The sequence below is a fragment of the Pagrus major genome, chromosome 4 (genome assembly GCF_040436345.1).
Source record: "Pagrus major chromosome 4, Pma_NU_1.0".
NCBI classification, from domain to species: domain Eukaryota; kingdom Metazoa; phylum Chordata; class Actinopteri; order Spariformes; family Sparidae; genus Pagrus; species Pagrus major.
Window position 1 is genome coordinate 17183402 of NC_133218.1, and position 17478 is coordinate 17200879.

The 17478-nt window shown below is 40.9% G+C and overlaps 1 protein-coding gene across 1 annotated transcript in view; it reads right to left on the minus strand.

Annotated features, from left to right (window-relative positions):
* Positions 1-13861, minus strand: part of nhsb (Nance-Horan syndrome b (congenital cataracts and dental anomalies)) — a 52496-nt gene extending 38635 nt beyond the window's left edge. The window contains exon 1 of the mRNA XM_073464964.1: positions 13582-13861. Within this exon, the coding sequence (XP_073321065.1) occupies positions 13582-13861 (280 nt within the window). The remainder of the gene's footprint in view (positions 1-13581) is intronic.
* Between the last annotated feature and the right edge of the window lie 3617 nt (positions 13862-17478).

Below are 17478 nucleotides of genomic sequence, written 5' to 3' on the forward strand. Positions count from 1 at the left end.
CAATTAACAAGTATTAATCCCCTTTTTAATGGGCATATGTGAGCGGATTGAAACATCACGTATAAAAAATGGGACCTTCTGTTCTCTCTTGGTTGCCTATACAAGCCTGTGGACGTTTTGTTTAAGTTGTCTCTCTCTCTCTGTTGCGCTAACAGAGAGCAACAGTAGCTAACATTAGCTTCGAAATGGAGTCTGCTAACATAAACAAACGACAAGCTTTCAGCACAACATAAAAGTACAACAGAGGCCCTTTAAGGCCATCAGCTGTAGGATAGAGTTAGCATGCTAACACACTAAACTAAGATGATGAACATGGTAAAGACAGTAGCTGCTAAACATCAGCATTTTTACATCGTCACTGCAGGCATGTTGGCATTAGTGTCCAAGCACACCCTCACAGAGCTGCTAGCGTATCTGTAGACTCTTAGTCTTGTTAGGCTGGAGAAATACTCGCTTTTCAACTGGCTTGCCATCAACCTGCGCTTTTTAGCGACAGTGATCTACTATCATGAGCATGTTTTGGATTCGCGAGGCAGCCATTCTGCGCACGCAAATGTGCAGTTAAAAGCGAGTACATCTCTGACCTTACTGTACAGCTTAACAGTTTTTTTTCCAGTCAATCATTTCCCCCTAATATCCTCACCTAACCTCTCCTCTTCCCTCCCCTCCCCTCCCCTCCCCTCCTCTCCTCTGTAACAGCTGTGGTTGCCTGCAGCGTTTAGCTAACGCATCTCTGGCTTGTCATCCAGAGGTACATTAGCGCGCTCATCAAGCAGGACATACAACGAGCATGCAAAGCCTGCACACAGTACATACTCACACTATTGTGTCAGTCCTCACTGCAGCGTTTGTGTGGGGCTCAGGAATGGGTATCCTGATATCAGAGGTTTTTCATAAAAGGAAGTGCCTGTTTGGGATCAGTGCATGTGTGTGTAAGTGTGTGTGTGTAAGTGTGTGTGTACATATATGCCTGTGTTTGTGTGCGATGCAGAAGAAAGTGGTTGGCTTTGGAAGGCTCGCTGATACAATTGATAGTGACAGATATATGGCTAATTAGTGCAGCCTTGGCTCGGCTGTCCTCACCTCTCACCAGCCCGCTGTGAAATTGGATTAATTTACCTCGCCTTAATACACTGTATCAGCCGTGGAATTCAACCAATCGCAAGTTTCTTTAACGAGCACAGATTTGTTTTGTAATTTGGAAAGAAGCGTGTTTAAAATTTTGTTAAATCCACAATGCGTGTTCACAAACTGTACAGCTGCACAACATGCGCTCTCTCACACACAAACACACATGCCTTCACAGCATGGTGAGCGTGTTGACCTTTCATGGCAGGGGTTGCTAGTAGTCCAATTAGCCTGGCTCTTCTTTACGGCACACTAAGGTTCTTACAAAAGACAATCTGTTTCTAAGGAACTCCTTAAGAGCAGCTCAGTCCTTAAAACAAGCAGCAGACAACCCCTCCTAAGCTTTTTTCTGACTCCATCTGTTTCCATCTTATGCTGAGAGTTGACTAAGTCCATCCAGAAGCTCGTCCGTTGAAAATCATCTCAACCTTCCATGCTTTGCCCCTAAATCCCCAGCTGATACTCATAATCTCTGCTGTCCATATTCTGAACCCTGCTCAAGCACATGGTCACAACATTATTGATATAATTGGCTTCCCATCCCATTTTTGTCATCTGCTAATACCAGGCTACAACAACTGACAGCTCGGGTCATTCCAGCTATAGGGGTAGTATTAACAGTCCTGCTGAGCCAATAGAGAAATAACTACGTCTACAAAAACCTGTAGGTACAAGTTCCAGTGTGTGAATTTAACTAATCTGGTGTAAGAAACAAAGATAATCAGGCTTAAGTTCATGGAGTTCATGTGTCTTATGTTTAGATGAACAAAAACTGGTCCTTCTTTTGTGCTCACTCATCACAAACTCCATTTTTCCACATATTCGTATTTTCTTTTCGGTCTCTTCTGCATCTCTCTTTTTTATCTCTGTTTTAACATGACTGCTCTTTGCCAACAGCACCCCTGTGAAGTACAAAAACGTCCGTCTGTGAGAGCCTCTGCGTGGGACTTTCTTGGGATGCTGAGAGGAAATCACTGAGTGAGTGAGGGAGGGAGATGAAGAGAATGAAAGTCTATTTGTCTGTCTACTATAACTGTTTGGCTTTCCACAATACTGTAAATATATCTCAATTCAAAAATGCTTTCATTTACAGGCTTTCATTTAAAGTTAATTATACTTTCTGAATGGAGTTTTGGTTTAAAGCTAAAGCTGAAACAATATCAGGGGCAGTGACACTTTTTGTCACCACACGTTCAGGTGTTATGGTGATGAAGTGGTAAGATCTCAGCCAGGTACTGCGAAGTGGATCAGATGACTGATCTCAGTATCTTTGTTTAATCCTTAGGTGTTAGCCAAAGAGCAACTTAAATGGGAACTTTACTTATTTTCAACCAGCTTTGTATCACTACAATTTTGGTAGTAAATACAAGCTATCGATTCTGCCTGTACCCAGAGATTGTCGTCCCTCTATGTCTTGGATCGAGTGAGGGGCGTCTGACCAAACTCTGAACAAACTGTATAAACTAGGTACTGCTGATAAACTATAAACCAAACCATTATGTCTCTACACTGCTCCCAGAGCCAAAACCGAGTACCACCCAACTTGGAATACATCACCAGCAGTGGGAGTGTTTATTGGTGCAGTGCAACACAGTGCCTTCTGGTTTTTGTAGGTTTTCTACCTTTCGAGCAAAAGGTAATATCACGCGCCTTTTTCTCTGGTCACGTAGCACCAATTTCAACAATATTTGCCCTTTTTTTCTACTCTTCTTCGCAAAATACTTCTTTAACACATCATTTTAGCTTGAACAAGCCCACTGCATCCTGAACCCCCTTGCTGTACCCCACAATTGGTGACACTGTCAGATTGTTTCTCCCTCTGTGTAAACAAACACATTTAAGCCTTTTTTCAGACATTTTAATGCCGAGATATACCATCTGACAGTCAACTAGAACTCAGGTACATATCTCAGTCTTTGTTGTCAATGTCTATATTGGCCAGTACCGGCCCAATTGGCACACCTCCAAGCATCTTTTTCATTGGCTGAAGAGTCTTCAAAGATCTACAAGTTTTTCTCAACTGACAGTCCAAAACATGAAGATATTCTGTTGACAATTTAAAAAATTGACTGTTTAACTTTCGGTTGATCAATTAATTGTTTTAGCTCCCTTGAATACTATTATTCACATTGAGACATGTGTAAACATTGTTTACAGTTCAAGTAAAGCCATAGTTCAAATAGCTAACTCAGAGGAGGTCGTGATCACCAACAGTTTCATTTGTTTGCCAACATGGAACAAACAAGTTTGTAGCCAATAATAATTAGATTGTTTAAACACTAGATACACTCTTGTTGCAAAGTGCAAACCATTAGTGACTGTGTAAATGTGGTATTTCCTAAAGAAAAGACAACATCTATGTATATGCTGTCAGTTTCTTTGCCCCTGAGTGCAGTGACTCTTGAAGTCTATTGTTACGTAATATTACACAAGGACAAGAGTTACTCATTGCTGCTTCTGGAATTAGAGCACTGAACACTATGCTACATGCTGGAGTCACTACATTACAGAGACATCCACTCAGTGCACAGACACTGACGGACACACACACACACACACACACACACACACACACTGACCCAGAGAGATTGCTGAGTTGCATTTTTTTCCCTTTTTTTTTCTTGGTCCCCAGCCATCTGTCAAAGGTTTTTGGGGGAATAGTGATGATGATGGGGTCTCCAGACAGAGATGACAGCAGTTCAGGACAGTTCAGTTTAGCATGTCACAGGAGGCTGACATACAAATGTGCACACACACATCAGGGAGGCATTTATGCATGGAAAGACATATTGGATGCACACACAGACACACTAAACGGAGCAGCACTACTGAGCTGTAGTGTCAAGTTTTACAAGGAAACAAGTGTAAAGCAAAAAAGTGTCACCAGCACCTGATTCTGTCATTTTAAAGTACATTTGCAATCACTCTCTCAAGATTATGAGCACAATTTAGATTTGGGTTTTTTTTCAAAATGCCTTGTCGACTGTAGACTTGAAATAGACCATGAATGTTTCTCTATGCATGTACACAAAACCCATGTAGATGAAAACATGTACAGTATATACAAAAAAACGTGTCCATACGCTTGTATAGGCGACCGAGAGAGGCGGGGAAGGTCTCATTTTTCACATCACGTCGCAATCCACTCACACATGGCCAGTAAAAAGTGATTAATACATTGCTGCATGAGGCCCCTTTAAAGCGACAGGAACGTATTTAAATATATATTAATTATCATATCTTATAGCAGACCTTCATTATACATTTTTCAGATATGAAGAATAAGGGTAATTATGATGTGATATCAACACATAACAATAAATTTAACAATGATACATATACCTGTTTTCATGTTAATGTATTTTACCACACAGTTTGCATAGGGCCAATATTCTGTCCTTGATGATATGAGCCAAAATTTGAGGTGGTTTTGTTTATTTCTGGCAAAGCTGCTCAGCTATAGCAGAACTACAACAACATAAAAAAGCCAGAGGCCAGCTTTCACAGACGAGGAATCATCTCCACAAAGCCAGCACGCCAACCATCCAGCCGGCCGAGTGCTGTGATGTACAGACCAAGCGGTTCTGCACTGCATGCATGTTTTATAGCAGGCTGCAACAGCAACAGAGACAGGGGCACTTAAAGCGGAATTTCAAATGATAACATGAGAGACCGAAAGAAGGGGCTCGATAGAGTTCAGCGGGTTGTGCGTGCATGCGATGCCCTTGTGCGAGTGTGTATTTTCATGTGCAAGTGTGTTTGTGTGAATTGCTATGTGAGTGTTTACCTGCTGGTCGTGGAAGTCTTACTGTATCTGAAAGCATGTCAACTCGGTGTGTGCATGTTACTGTATATGAGGCGGTGGAATCACTTTAGCCAAAATTAGCATAGAGGTAATTGGGCCATGAGAACAGAAAATTTGTAGTGATGATTTTTACTCTCCATGACATTAGAGAGTAGTGTTTGTGTGTAAATCAAGCAGAGCTGCAGCTGGGTGCTCTGTTGTCTTGTGCTCATAATAATAAAATGTGCAACAGTGTAGGTTTACATCTCTGCGCACGCAATGTCATCACATCCCTCTCGTGACCTCCCCACATGTCATGCCCACATGTTTCTGTGGTAACCTAAGTGGACATATGCTGACCATATGCTTTGATTTAGTTGAGGAAGTTTGTGTGATTCTCTTTCTTACTCTGTCATTATAAACACAACAAAACAAGATGGGTAATAAATACAGAGATAGAAGGCAAGATTACCCAACTTTAGTATTCTTGATCAATATGTAATAAAGATAATAATTCCTCCCTTCCATGAGCTTTTCCTACCTTCATTCTCTTTTTTTGACATGTTATCTTTACACTGTTGATGAGTTGTCTCAAAATGATCAACACATATGCTGTGTTAGTGCGATCATTTAATCACACTAATGAGTACATTCATGCTCACCAGAGGATGAGCCACTTTCACTCGGATACTCCCATGCATGTATTAAACATTAAATGAGGTGTCTTTTCACTTTAGTTAAAGCTGCTCATCCAGTGCACACAGAAGTCAGTGTCCTACCATGGCAGAGTGGCTCACTGCCCACGTGAATGAATGGTCTCTTTTAAAAAATTGGCCTAATGGTTCTTATTGAAGTTAAGATGATGGCCTCTACATCAGAACTACTCCTAAGGGCTTGGACCCCCCCAGGCTAAAATGTACAAATAAAATCTGAAAATCTAATGAGCATATTGCCATAGAAGTTGCACAAGATATGAAGGGGATTAAACTTTTTGAGTATTGTGCTTTAGGCCCACTATTGGTAACAACTGAAGGTCCCTGTAGCGCCTGTTGTTTACTGTTGGGCTACAGCTGACTGTCTGTGGGCAAGAATATATTGGGAGAGCTTGATTCAGTGCTGTCAAACAGCCTTGATGCCAATTTGTCCCAGTAGCCACTCTCTGTACTCTATTGAAAAAATGCCATGCAGCCCAAAAAGCTTTTTACCTATATATCACCATTATAATGTCTGTAAAAGTGTTGAAAGGACACCTCAACCTGGAAAAGAGGTCAGTTACCAGACAAAGAATTTTCACCAAGTGAGTGGACACTGTCTGGTATCCACTTGTTAAGGCTGATTTACAGTTGCATGGAGCCTCTACACCGAGCATCCGCCGTGATCTATGCAGTGGCCCACACCTTGGTCAAAAAAGGGGTGACGGAGTAAATCACAATACGATACTATACACAATACATTCCACTTAATTGCAGTAGTATCACGATACAACTATTCTGCGATAATTGATACATAGCAAGACAATCATCTAATGTTACATTACAATAACTGTCAAACTGAAGTGCAGGACAGCTTCCTAAATTCTGTGTAAATTAATCTCTCAGTAGTTTACACCACAATGAGTAATGAAGTAGTGACTCTGGTAAGTCAAATTTCCAGGGGAATCTGTTGAGAACAGCTGATTGTTTCAATAAAAATATGGACATTTGATGCTAGTGTATTGCAAGATGAAGCGATATGATATATTTCCATATCAGTATTTTTTCCCATCCATAATGACAGCACCATTAATGTCATGGCAGAACTCTACCAAATCTAATTGGGGGTTATAAATAGTTGGAAAAACGACATTCCCATCAGCTTCAGCTATACTTAGTGTTTGGTGTTAATTGGCGAGTACTGTGAATATGGTAAACATTACTTGTTAAATAGCAGTGTGACATGGCTAGCATGGCTGTAGACTCTAAGTGTTGGCATGTTAAAACCAAAAAAGGGGCATTTCTCTTTAATATTCTTGTCAACATTTTCCATTTTCAGAATGTATTTTTTCCTCTCCTTTCACATCAGAAGCCGTTACAACCATGGCCTTCCCTTATCTTTCTCTGTCTCTCCCCTTTTCACTCTGTTATTAAACTTTCTTCCTCCTCTCCTCTCAGGCTTGTAAGTGTCTGGGTGGAAATCAAAGTGCATTAAACATTAAATATGCTGTCAAGAGGCAGAAGTCTCTCCATGCAGATGATGGTGGGGAAAGTAGGCCAGTGAGGGAAGAGGTATGGATGGAGAGGAGGAGGAGGAGAATGGACACAGATATGCATAGATGGAGAGAAAGACAGATGGAGGCAGAGGCAGAGACATTGAAGAAGCTGTGAGAGACACACAAGAGCTCATAAATCATCACACATATTGGATTTGGAAAACATCTGAATTGATGCTCTTGGTGTGTGTGTGTGTGTGTGTGTGTGTGTGTGTGTGGTTAGGTGTGAGACAGACAAGATGTGCCTGGACAGAGTGCATCCTAACCTGCCTTGTGTGGTTGAAATCAGATCTGTGAACCACACGGAGAAACAAGCACTGAACAGAATGAGCCTGTTGGCCAGATGCACAATATAAAGTTGGTAAATATGTCTCTACATCTGCTTTTACTGCGGGAGCTTTTCTGTGTTTGCAAGTGAGAGACAGAAAAAAACACATTTACTTCCACACCACTGAGGCTCACACACTGCACTGTTGGCTCTCAGTCTCTCTCTATCCTCCTCTCTTTTCATTTGGTCCACAACAAACAGTTTCAACAGTATGATGCGTGCAAAAGAAAATGCTGGTTCTTCTAGAAAAGATACCGAGTTAAACGTATGACCAGCGAGGGAGAGAGAGAGAGAGAGAGAGAGAGAGAGAGAGAGAGAGAGAGATTGACTCAGCTGAAAGGTTAAAGCAGGCCTCCCTCTCTCTCCTGTTACTATGCAGACTAGTGAGATAGAGCAGTCCCCCCGCTGCCACAGGCCATACACTCTCAAATTCAAATTCAAAGTCAAATTTGCTTTAATGGCATACCAGGAAAAGCCAGTGTTGCCAGAGCAGAACAATATATTTGCTGCAGACCAATATTTTCACATTAAAATCCATTCCACCGTGTGTGTGTGTGTGTGTGTGTGTGTGCATGCATGCGTGCAGTGCCATGAGTTGGTGTATGCTGTGTGTAATTTTGCCCCTGAACTCACGAGTATTAGCAGAGTTTCACATGTAAGTAATTAAGCTTAATCTACGCAACAAAATATAATTATGCAACGACAAATAACAAGGCCAGATACTGAGCAATGGATGCCGTGCAGTTGTTGTGTTGTTGATTACCACTCAATTCTAGCCTCCTGGTCACACCAGACAAAAGGTGCATTATAACTAAATTTGCTATTTTTAACATGTAACATATTTTGACTTGATGATGCAACTAGCTGATCAAAGTTCGTACAACTAATCCTCTGGAGGACATGAGTGTCCGTACCAATCAGCAATCTATGTGATAGTTGTCAAGATGGTTCAATAAAAAACAAAAATTTTGACGCTAGAGGAAAAGTGGGACGATCACCACATGTGTATTGTGTTCTTACAGTAACACGTAGAAAAACCAAACAAGTCTTTGGTGTTTGGAGGTAAGCAACAGCTTCTGGGTCCAGTGACTGCAGCCTGTCAGAGGTTTTGTTCTCATGATGTTAGGGTCTAATGTCTGACTAATGCTGGGACGGTGGTCAGCCATCAGTTGGCTGTGATGATACATAGTCCTGAAGAAAAGTACCGCTGATACAATTACCACTCAACCAGTCGATAAACAGAAAACCATGCTGCCACTATTTTGACAGGCGCTTAATTATTATCTTTAAAAGCAAAAGTGCAGGACATTCTCTGGCCACAGCCCCCTAATACAAATACTCACTAGTCTTCTTACACTTCTGTAATAACAAATTTGATATCTTTTTCACCATAGACACCCAAAGCGGCACTAAAACTATAACCAGCATTCCTCACTACCTGCCAAACAATTAAATCCTACACACTCGACCTTTAAGGGCATCTTACATTCATAATTATGTTTTCATTATTGTATAATCACCTGAAACTAAGAATAGTTGAGTTTTCATTACCTCACAATAAGCCCTTTCACTTACAGAGGGCACGGGTCGGACAAACCAAACACTGGCTCTGAATAGGGCCCTTTATGCCACCGGAGGGGAGGGTGAGACAAGGGGTGTTCAGTTGGTTGCAATCTGTAACCTCACCGATACATGCCACTAAATTCTGCAAACTGGACTTTTAATGACAATCAATTAACAAACAATCTGGATATCAGTAGATCATTTAATTTAGTTTTGTGCCAAGGGATCCCGCTATATGTTTGTTTTTACCAAAGTATTAAGTCCTAAATTTAGCACTGATGATCTGAGACTTGATGCTAGGTATCAGAAAATAAATGATGATGTAGACTGGAATTGGAAGAAACATGTACATTTCCCTGCACCACTGCAATAAAGTGAAAAAAATCATCAAACAAGCTGAAAGTTGCACTATACTTGACTCTTTGGCTGTTAACACCATGTGTCGATAGATAGCTACTATTGCTACTACTGCTAGTGCTCAAAGATGACTACTAGAACAGATTGTTCAAACAAGTTTTGGATGGATATCCAACACAACACATTGTTTTCCAAGAATGTGACAGACAAAACTGTCTCAACACCATCTGAACACGGCCTACTGCCATGTTCAGGATCAATCCAAGTTAGCTCCATATTGACTGCCTTGAATCTTGATACACTCTACACTGAAGTGAGGATAACTCTGTTGTCACTGACATTTTATCTCAGTCTGTGTGTACACACTGAGATATTCAGCTCCTCAGGGTTATTGCTGCCATTTGAGAGCAAGAGAGAAGATAATAGCCCTTTTGAAAGCTGAATAAAAATAGCAAAACTTTGGTGGGCATCCAAGTATGAGCATTGGTCTACAGAGGACTCAGACTCTCCCTGTCCCACACAGACAACCAAAGAGTCTTTTCTCAATTTTGCTTTTATTTTCATTTTACTTGTATTTTCATTTTGTATACTAAACTGCGCAATATCAATATTTATGTGCAATAATGTGAATTCAGTTGTTGAGTCTGTTTACTTATCTTTTATATCTTGCTTTTTTACTGATGCTTTTTGCTACTACGCTATCCCCTTTGCTGCTGTAGCACTGCAAATGTCCCTGTTGTGGGATTAATAAAGGTTTATTTGATCTTATTTTCCCTCCAAAATGTGTTGAATTAAACATCTACCAGCCAAAATACAAATTAGACTAAAGATCCCAGGTGTTGTATTACCAAACCTTTAGACATTTGTACCACATATGATTGATAATTGTTGAATTGTACTGTTACAATCTAAATAGAACAAAAAAAAATGGATGCAAGCAGCGACATGTCAATTGGCCAATGGTGGACATGTCTGAGGCTGCCAGCCCAAACCTGTTTTTTTTTGCATTTCAGATTGTATCCAGATAAAATATAGAAAGTCTCGACAGCCAAAAATCACATGAAATTTGATTTTTGCAAATCAGATCCAAGCCACAGTCGGAGGGAGTTTGAAATACAATTCAAACCAGATTTCTACAAATGCGTCTGAGGCAGGACGCTCTGGGAAGTGTGTCAGCAGAATCCAGGCGGCTACTAGCAGAGCATTATAGCAGACAAGACAGAGAGCAACCGTCCACTGGTAGTCACACTGAAATAAATGATCTGTTTCGCGACGTGACAGCTTGATTGTTTGGAGAGCGGGATAATGGATCTGCATTTCTCATTCTTATGCGTTGGATAGCCGCACCATTAGCGTACATAGATAATGATGCCAATGTTGTTACCAAAGCAACCCATGCAGGTGGGTTGTGAAGTCTGGATACTAACACTTGGCCGGGTTCTGGGAAAAGCCGCTGCTCAGCTGCTCAGAGCTGCCTAGATAGTCAGGGGGAGAGCCACCCCTCTGGAGAATTAACACATCGGATTCTGCTTGGAGCCATTTAGCGACGGAAGGAGAGCTCGGAGATTACTTTTTAACGTTTGTGATTAAAAAATGGATTATCTTCACTCCTGTTTATCAACCTGACTGCAGCAGGTTGCAGGTTGCTCACTAACGTTAGCTTATGGCTAATGTAGTAAGAAATCTGGCTGTTTTGGGGTCGATAAACACTGCGTGAGTGACCCAAATAAACACAAATGATCGCTTCGTTTGTGGGGAATACACCATCAAACAACTACCACTGCTGATGAAAATCTATTTGATGTGACTCAGGCACAAATGTTCAAAGATGAGGTAAGGTTTTAAAGTTTTATCTATGTTGAGTTTAGTTTTGTTGGCCCTAGCCCGGAAGAAGCTACAGGTGGCCAAATCAGCCTTGAGTAAACTTGAGGAATTCTCTGAGTTTGAAAAACATTTGGGCCAAAATACATAACAAAGTTCGAGTTGATTTAAAATATTTGAAGGCAGAATTCCTACATATATCTTTAACCCATTGTGTTTACAGAAAACGGGATTCTGTCCACTTTACACTCCCCTCAGAGGTTTTGCAGTTACAAATAGTTTGTTTATAAATATCATTTTGAGAAGACAGGACTTTTGAAAAAGACAACAAAAGACACTTCAAAATTTGATTTGAGCGGCCAGAGCGTCCACACTGAGGCGTATCTGTAAAAATCCGAAACAGATTTCATTTCAGACCGCCGCCAACTGTGGCTTAGATCCGATTGGCAAAAATTGCATTTCATGTGTTTTGCAGGACAGACTTTCAGTTTTTCCTGCCAAAAAACTGGTTTGTGCTGAGAGTCTGATAAAGGCCTTAGACTACATTTTTGATTGACAACACACTTATAAGTAGGGATTTTAACCTCTCGCATGGTTCCTTTTGAATATAGAGGTCTGAAAGGTAAAAACTACAACTTTTCACGAGAGAGAAGAAAATATGAGAGAAAATTCTGAAAAATAAGTATAATTTTATGTATCAGAATTTCATTTTTCTTAATTTTTCTTTCTAAATTCCTACCTGGGAAACCCACTAGATTTATCTAACGGCCTCGAGAAAAAAGCGTTCACTCAAAAGATGTCTTAATTGGTGAGCTCACTAGTTTTTGGTTTAAGATTCACAAAACTCATGGAAAAGCATGTGCTATGTGATAGCCTACTTATCTTGTATGTCTCGACTGGCTGCAGGGATGTGGAGGCGCAATCCACTCAACAAATCAATATTTCAGGGTTTTCTGAGCACAACAGGTGTAACAGACAGGCAGGTTTTCTGGGTTTATCGTTGCTGGCAGGTTTAAGGAGTTCAGAATAGCGAGAAGTGAGTGAGTGTTTGCGTGAGGAGACTTTTGAAGTGTGAGATTCAGCATGAGAAATACAAGTGTGTCCCTTTCTGCTGGACCAAATGCAAACAATCCTTCACACAGCAGCAGTAAACAGAGCAAAACAGTAACAACCCTACTGTTTTATGCAATGAAGACATCCTCGCTGACACATATGCTCTGATGTGTGTGTGTGTGTGTGTGTGTTGTTGTTGGGGGTTGGGGGGTGAATCTAAAGAGGGAGTGCATGAGCCTACAGTAGCTTTAGGCCCCAAAATGCTCTTTGATTGTCCCAGATTATAACCTACAGCGGTGATGAATCCAGCTGCACACAATCGGACTGAAAGCACTAAAAGGGATCGTCTGGAATGAAAAGCCTCACACTGAAGGGACTGCAGAGGACATAAATAATATGTAGCTGCCGTACAGAACGCGCTGTTACATTGAATTGCAGCGACTCTCATTGATGCCAATCGGGCTTATTTCTCACGTGAGGCGATTTTAAGCGATACCCTGAAGATCTAGTCCCGATCTGTCCATATTTACCCCCGCAACACCGACATCTGGATTCATTATTGATGCTGTGTTGGTGCCGCTGCATGTGGAAAGGGTGGGTTTGGCGCACGGGGAGTCGCCTGTGAAAAACCCCAACACACACGCACACGCACACACACACACACACGTCTCAAAAAGAGGCTTTTTTTAACACACCCTCCACGCTGAACTTGAAATATTCACACCCCCGAACGAGCGAGGCGGCCCCCCTTTTTTTGTGGCCCTGAACGCACCGCCTGAACATGCTTCAGGTGTGCGCTACCCGCAGTAACGAGACTGCGATGCTGAGCCAATGCAGCGGCAACACACGCCCCTCCGCTCCTCTCCGCGCGCTGCCTGTGAGCACACACACACACTCACACACACACACACACACGTCCCCACTCCCTCGTCGACACACGCACACACACATCCGAGTCTGGACCGCCAAATGAATGAGCAGTCAACAGCACCCTGCGCTGTGAAAACGCGTCTCGATGTTACTGGATGGCCAAATGTGCAAATGCAACCGTGTGACACATTTCAATGGGGGGGGGGGGAGCGCGGCCGCGTGCATGCGTGCGTGCAGCTGGGTAAAAATAATTTTGAGGTGGGCGCCCTTCGAAGCATGAACATGTAAGACGTGAATGAATAAAAATCACACATTGCTCAAGTGTAAAATCAGAAGAGGATTTCTTCTTCCTCTTTTTTTTTTCTTCTTCTTCTTCTTTTTTTTTTTTTTTTAAACACTGGGTTTATACACTTGTGGTGTTCTACTTACGCACTGCCTCCTTTTTAGGGTCTAGGGCACTGGCGGTCTGCTGTATCTGGCCTATTTTGTTCTGGAGGACCCAGACCCGCTGGTTGGTGCTGATGATGTCGTTCTCCAGCTCCTGAAATAAGGAGCAGGCGTGTCGGGCCAGGTCGGACAGCTGTCGCAAGGTCCGGGACAGAACCACGTTACTGATGGCACACAGGTCCTCGAAAAGCAGACCTTCATCGTTGGGGATCTGGTGCCTGCACAGAAGCTGCGGCTCCACAATCCTTTTGGCGAATGGCATCTTGCACGCCACAAATAATAGAGGAGTTGTAAGCCAAGCGTAAATTCCCACTGCCTAGAAGAAAAAGGGAAAAGGGGGAAACAGACAACATCCAAATATATAAATCCACGAGAAACCCCGGTGAGGTTCAGGCCGAGCCGCGCGTTATCCCCGGGCGTCAATCCAAAGTTCCCAGGTTCTCCTTGAGATCCTCCATCCTGCTGCTGGTTTCTGGGGATCACTCACACTCCCGCTCACACACGCACACACATGCACACACATGCAGGACACAGCTAAGCTCAGGTCAGTGGTGTGAGGATGCGTGTTGAGTCTGCGATCATGGGTTGCCTCCGTGCAGCGTCAAGCCAGCCGGAGCGAAAAGGAAGCACCGCTCGGAAATTTCAAAATAAGAACCTGGGATGAAGTAGAAGCATGAAAAAATAACACTGAGCTCTGCGAAACTGATATAAACTCAGAAACGATGAAACACAGACCATCTTGAAGAGGCTCCTTTCTACCACACATCTATAGTTTCTGATCTAGTCGGCACGCTTTGGGCTTTTATTTTTTTAGACGTGTCCTCTCTTTCCGGTCTTATTGTGGTTGTTTTGTGGAGGGGATTGATGCAGCCTGGCTCTGTGGCCTGAGCAGTGAGCAGGCTGAGAGGATGAGAGAGAACACTGAGGTAAAAGATGTGGATGTGTGCAGAGAGGCAAGAGTCGTAAAAATCAAGTTTCTTATCATGTCAGGACAACCTGACAGAGGAGTCATTTATTACAGAGATGAGAATCAGTCTGCTGTTTAACCCTGATGTGGGTGATCAGGTTACAGTTTAAGATATATTAGATATTTTAGAATGAGGTTCAGTATCAAACATTTGCACATGAGAAGCAAACCCCTGGATTAGTTGATCTATGCAATACATTCAAAGGAGCAGACAACCGAAATCAACTTTAACTTGAGAATTTCAGGTAGTTTTAGTCATGAAATTTCCAATATAACTCAAAAAAGTCTTGGAATTTGATTTGCCAATATAATTGGGAAGCTGTGATGTTTCTGCAGGCTTTCACTAACGAAGCAACATTTAAAATACCTTATAATTAAATAATACCTTACTCCTGTTTGTTGTTCAAAGAGCTCAGTTTTAAAACTTTGAATTTGGAGTTTCATAGGCACACAGCTTGTTATTAAGAGGTCTGAGTAGCAGTTTGATCTATTAAACCTCAAATATGTGTAACACCACCTTGAAGAATAAGATATTATACATTTCTTTGTATGTGAATAACTTTGTGGCAAACAAAAGAACCATATCTTTGGTTATTTTTAACACATACAAAAATATCACAATCTGCTGTGATAACAATGGTTTGTGGTCATTTCTGTATGTTGTCACCTTCGTCAAATGTGCGTGACATGTTTTGGGTCAAAAGGGAGAGTTACTCCTTTAATATATCTCTACATACTTTTCAAATATTCAGAAGAAGAAAAAAGGAAAAAAATGTTACTATTTTCTTTTTAAAAAGGTTGATTTATCATTATTTTGCAGATGCAGCAGTGGGATCTGTGGGACCCCAAACAATGAGGACACAATGCCAATGTCAACAAACTAGTTATTAACATGAATTTTTTTAATTCATGGATTCAAAATGGATTGATACATGTTTTGGCCTGAAAATCCTGCATTGCTGAAAGACCGGATTTCTATTTTTTTATGCACGGTTATTTTCTCATACCCATGTTTTATCTGAAAGTGTAGAAGCTTGGAGGAATGACACTGAAGAAAAAATTATAAAGACAGAGTGGAGACACTTTGTAGTAACACAAAGTTCACACTTTTTCCTCATAAATTGGTCAATTATTCTATATTTGACCCTTTGCAAGTACAATTTCAATCCAAATATTCTGGACTATAGTGTATTAAAGTGGAGGGCAGAGGGACGTTGTATTCATAACATCCTGCTATAAAGAAATGTATATTTTGTGTTAAGATGATATATGTTTGTTATCTGCATTGCCATGTTGTACTTTTCTGTTTGTTAATAAAAAACAAGCACTAAAACCGTCTCTCAGCCAGTTGTCAATCTACCTTTTAGAAAACTTTGGTGATGGACTTCCAGAAAATAATAACGTGTGTAGGAACTCAACAATCATTTGTGTAATATGAAGAGTTTGTGCACTATTGATAATATTCTAATGCGAAGTCAGAGATCCTAAATTGATTCGAAAAGACGTTATTTATACCCTCAAGGCAAGGTAGACCTCGTGTACCCACCTCAGACAGGATGTGCACTTAAAAAAGTGTTTTTAACACCATTTCAAATCAATTTGGGATCTATGGGTTACACAGACTCCAAACCAAAAAATAAAGATGGTCACCACACCCATAGATAAACCAACATACTTCTAGTTTATGTAACAGGTGCAATTATCACAGGCGCATGTGATATTGGGCCATGATAAACATCACAAACACAATAAGCACACAATCAGGAGATTTCTGTTTAATTTGTTTCCCTCGCTCACGTTTTAAACTCTCTAATGTAGAATTAAAAATACGGGACAAAATAAAATTAATACAGCAGAATTACAGGAAACAGTGTATGTTGTGATGCACTTCATCCACCTGGTCAAACACTGAATCTCTACATTCAACTTTCTCTAAAGAGTTCATAACACTAGGAGCCCATACTGTAGCTGAACGATGTCCAGTGAACAGATTTTTTTTTTTTTTTGCTGAATGTGAGTTTCCAGGATGCTAAGCCTGGCTGTTGTGTGTTTCATTCACAGTGATTAGCCTATAGCCTCCAGGCTCAGTCTGTATATAGACATGTCCGCAATAAACTTGCTGCTGCAGCGAATTTGAGGCAGCACAGATTGACAGTAACCTGTCACGGGCCTCACTCTGAGCTGCCAAGAAGACGAGCCTGCTACAAGTTGTAAAATGGTCAGTATTTACATCCCAGCAAACGATAAACATTATACAGATATTATTCATAACCAGCCTATGAAAGCTAATGTTAATGTTTTACTGTGCTATTGTATGGGCAAGAACTTTTCCCATCTATCTTCATAACATTATTCTCCATTTTCTTGAAGTGTACTGGCTATCTTTGATATTAATTCTTCTTATATTCTTCTTCTTATATTCTTCAAATATGCACCTTTATCTTTAAAGGGAAGCAGACTTGCCACAAAGTTTCAAAAAGTTCTTTGTTTTGAAGTCTCAAGTTCATTTTCATAAAACTAAACAAGTAAATAACCTTTACCTGCAGATGTACCGTACATCTCGAGGACAGTACTCGTTAAAATATCTTGGAGTTTATTTAAGGAATACAAACTTGTACTTAGTAACTGATTTAATGTCTTTGTCCACTTACAAACTGAGACTGATGATGTCACAAAGATTTTGTAATGACTAATTTTGGTGTCGTTTTCTTCCATTAGCAGCTTTCATAACTTATAATGTGATTGGGCATGTAAAAGTTATGTGTGTTTTATTTAACACTGTTTTTTTTTTCTCTTTATCTGAGGTGAGGTTTTTTCAGATGAGTCCGTAATGGGTTTCTTACTACCTTCACATGTATTTTACTTTTATTGACATTTTTTCCTACATTTTCTTGTTTTACAAAAAGAAGAAA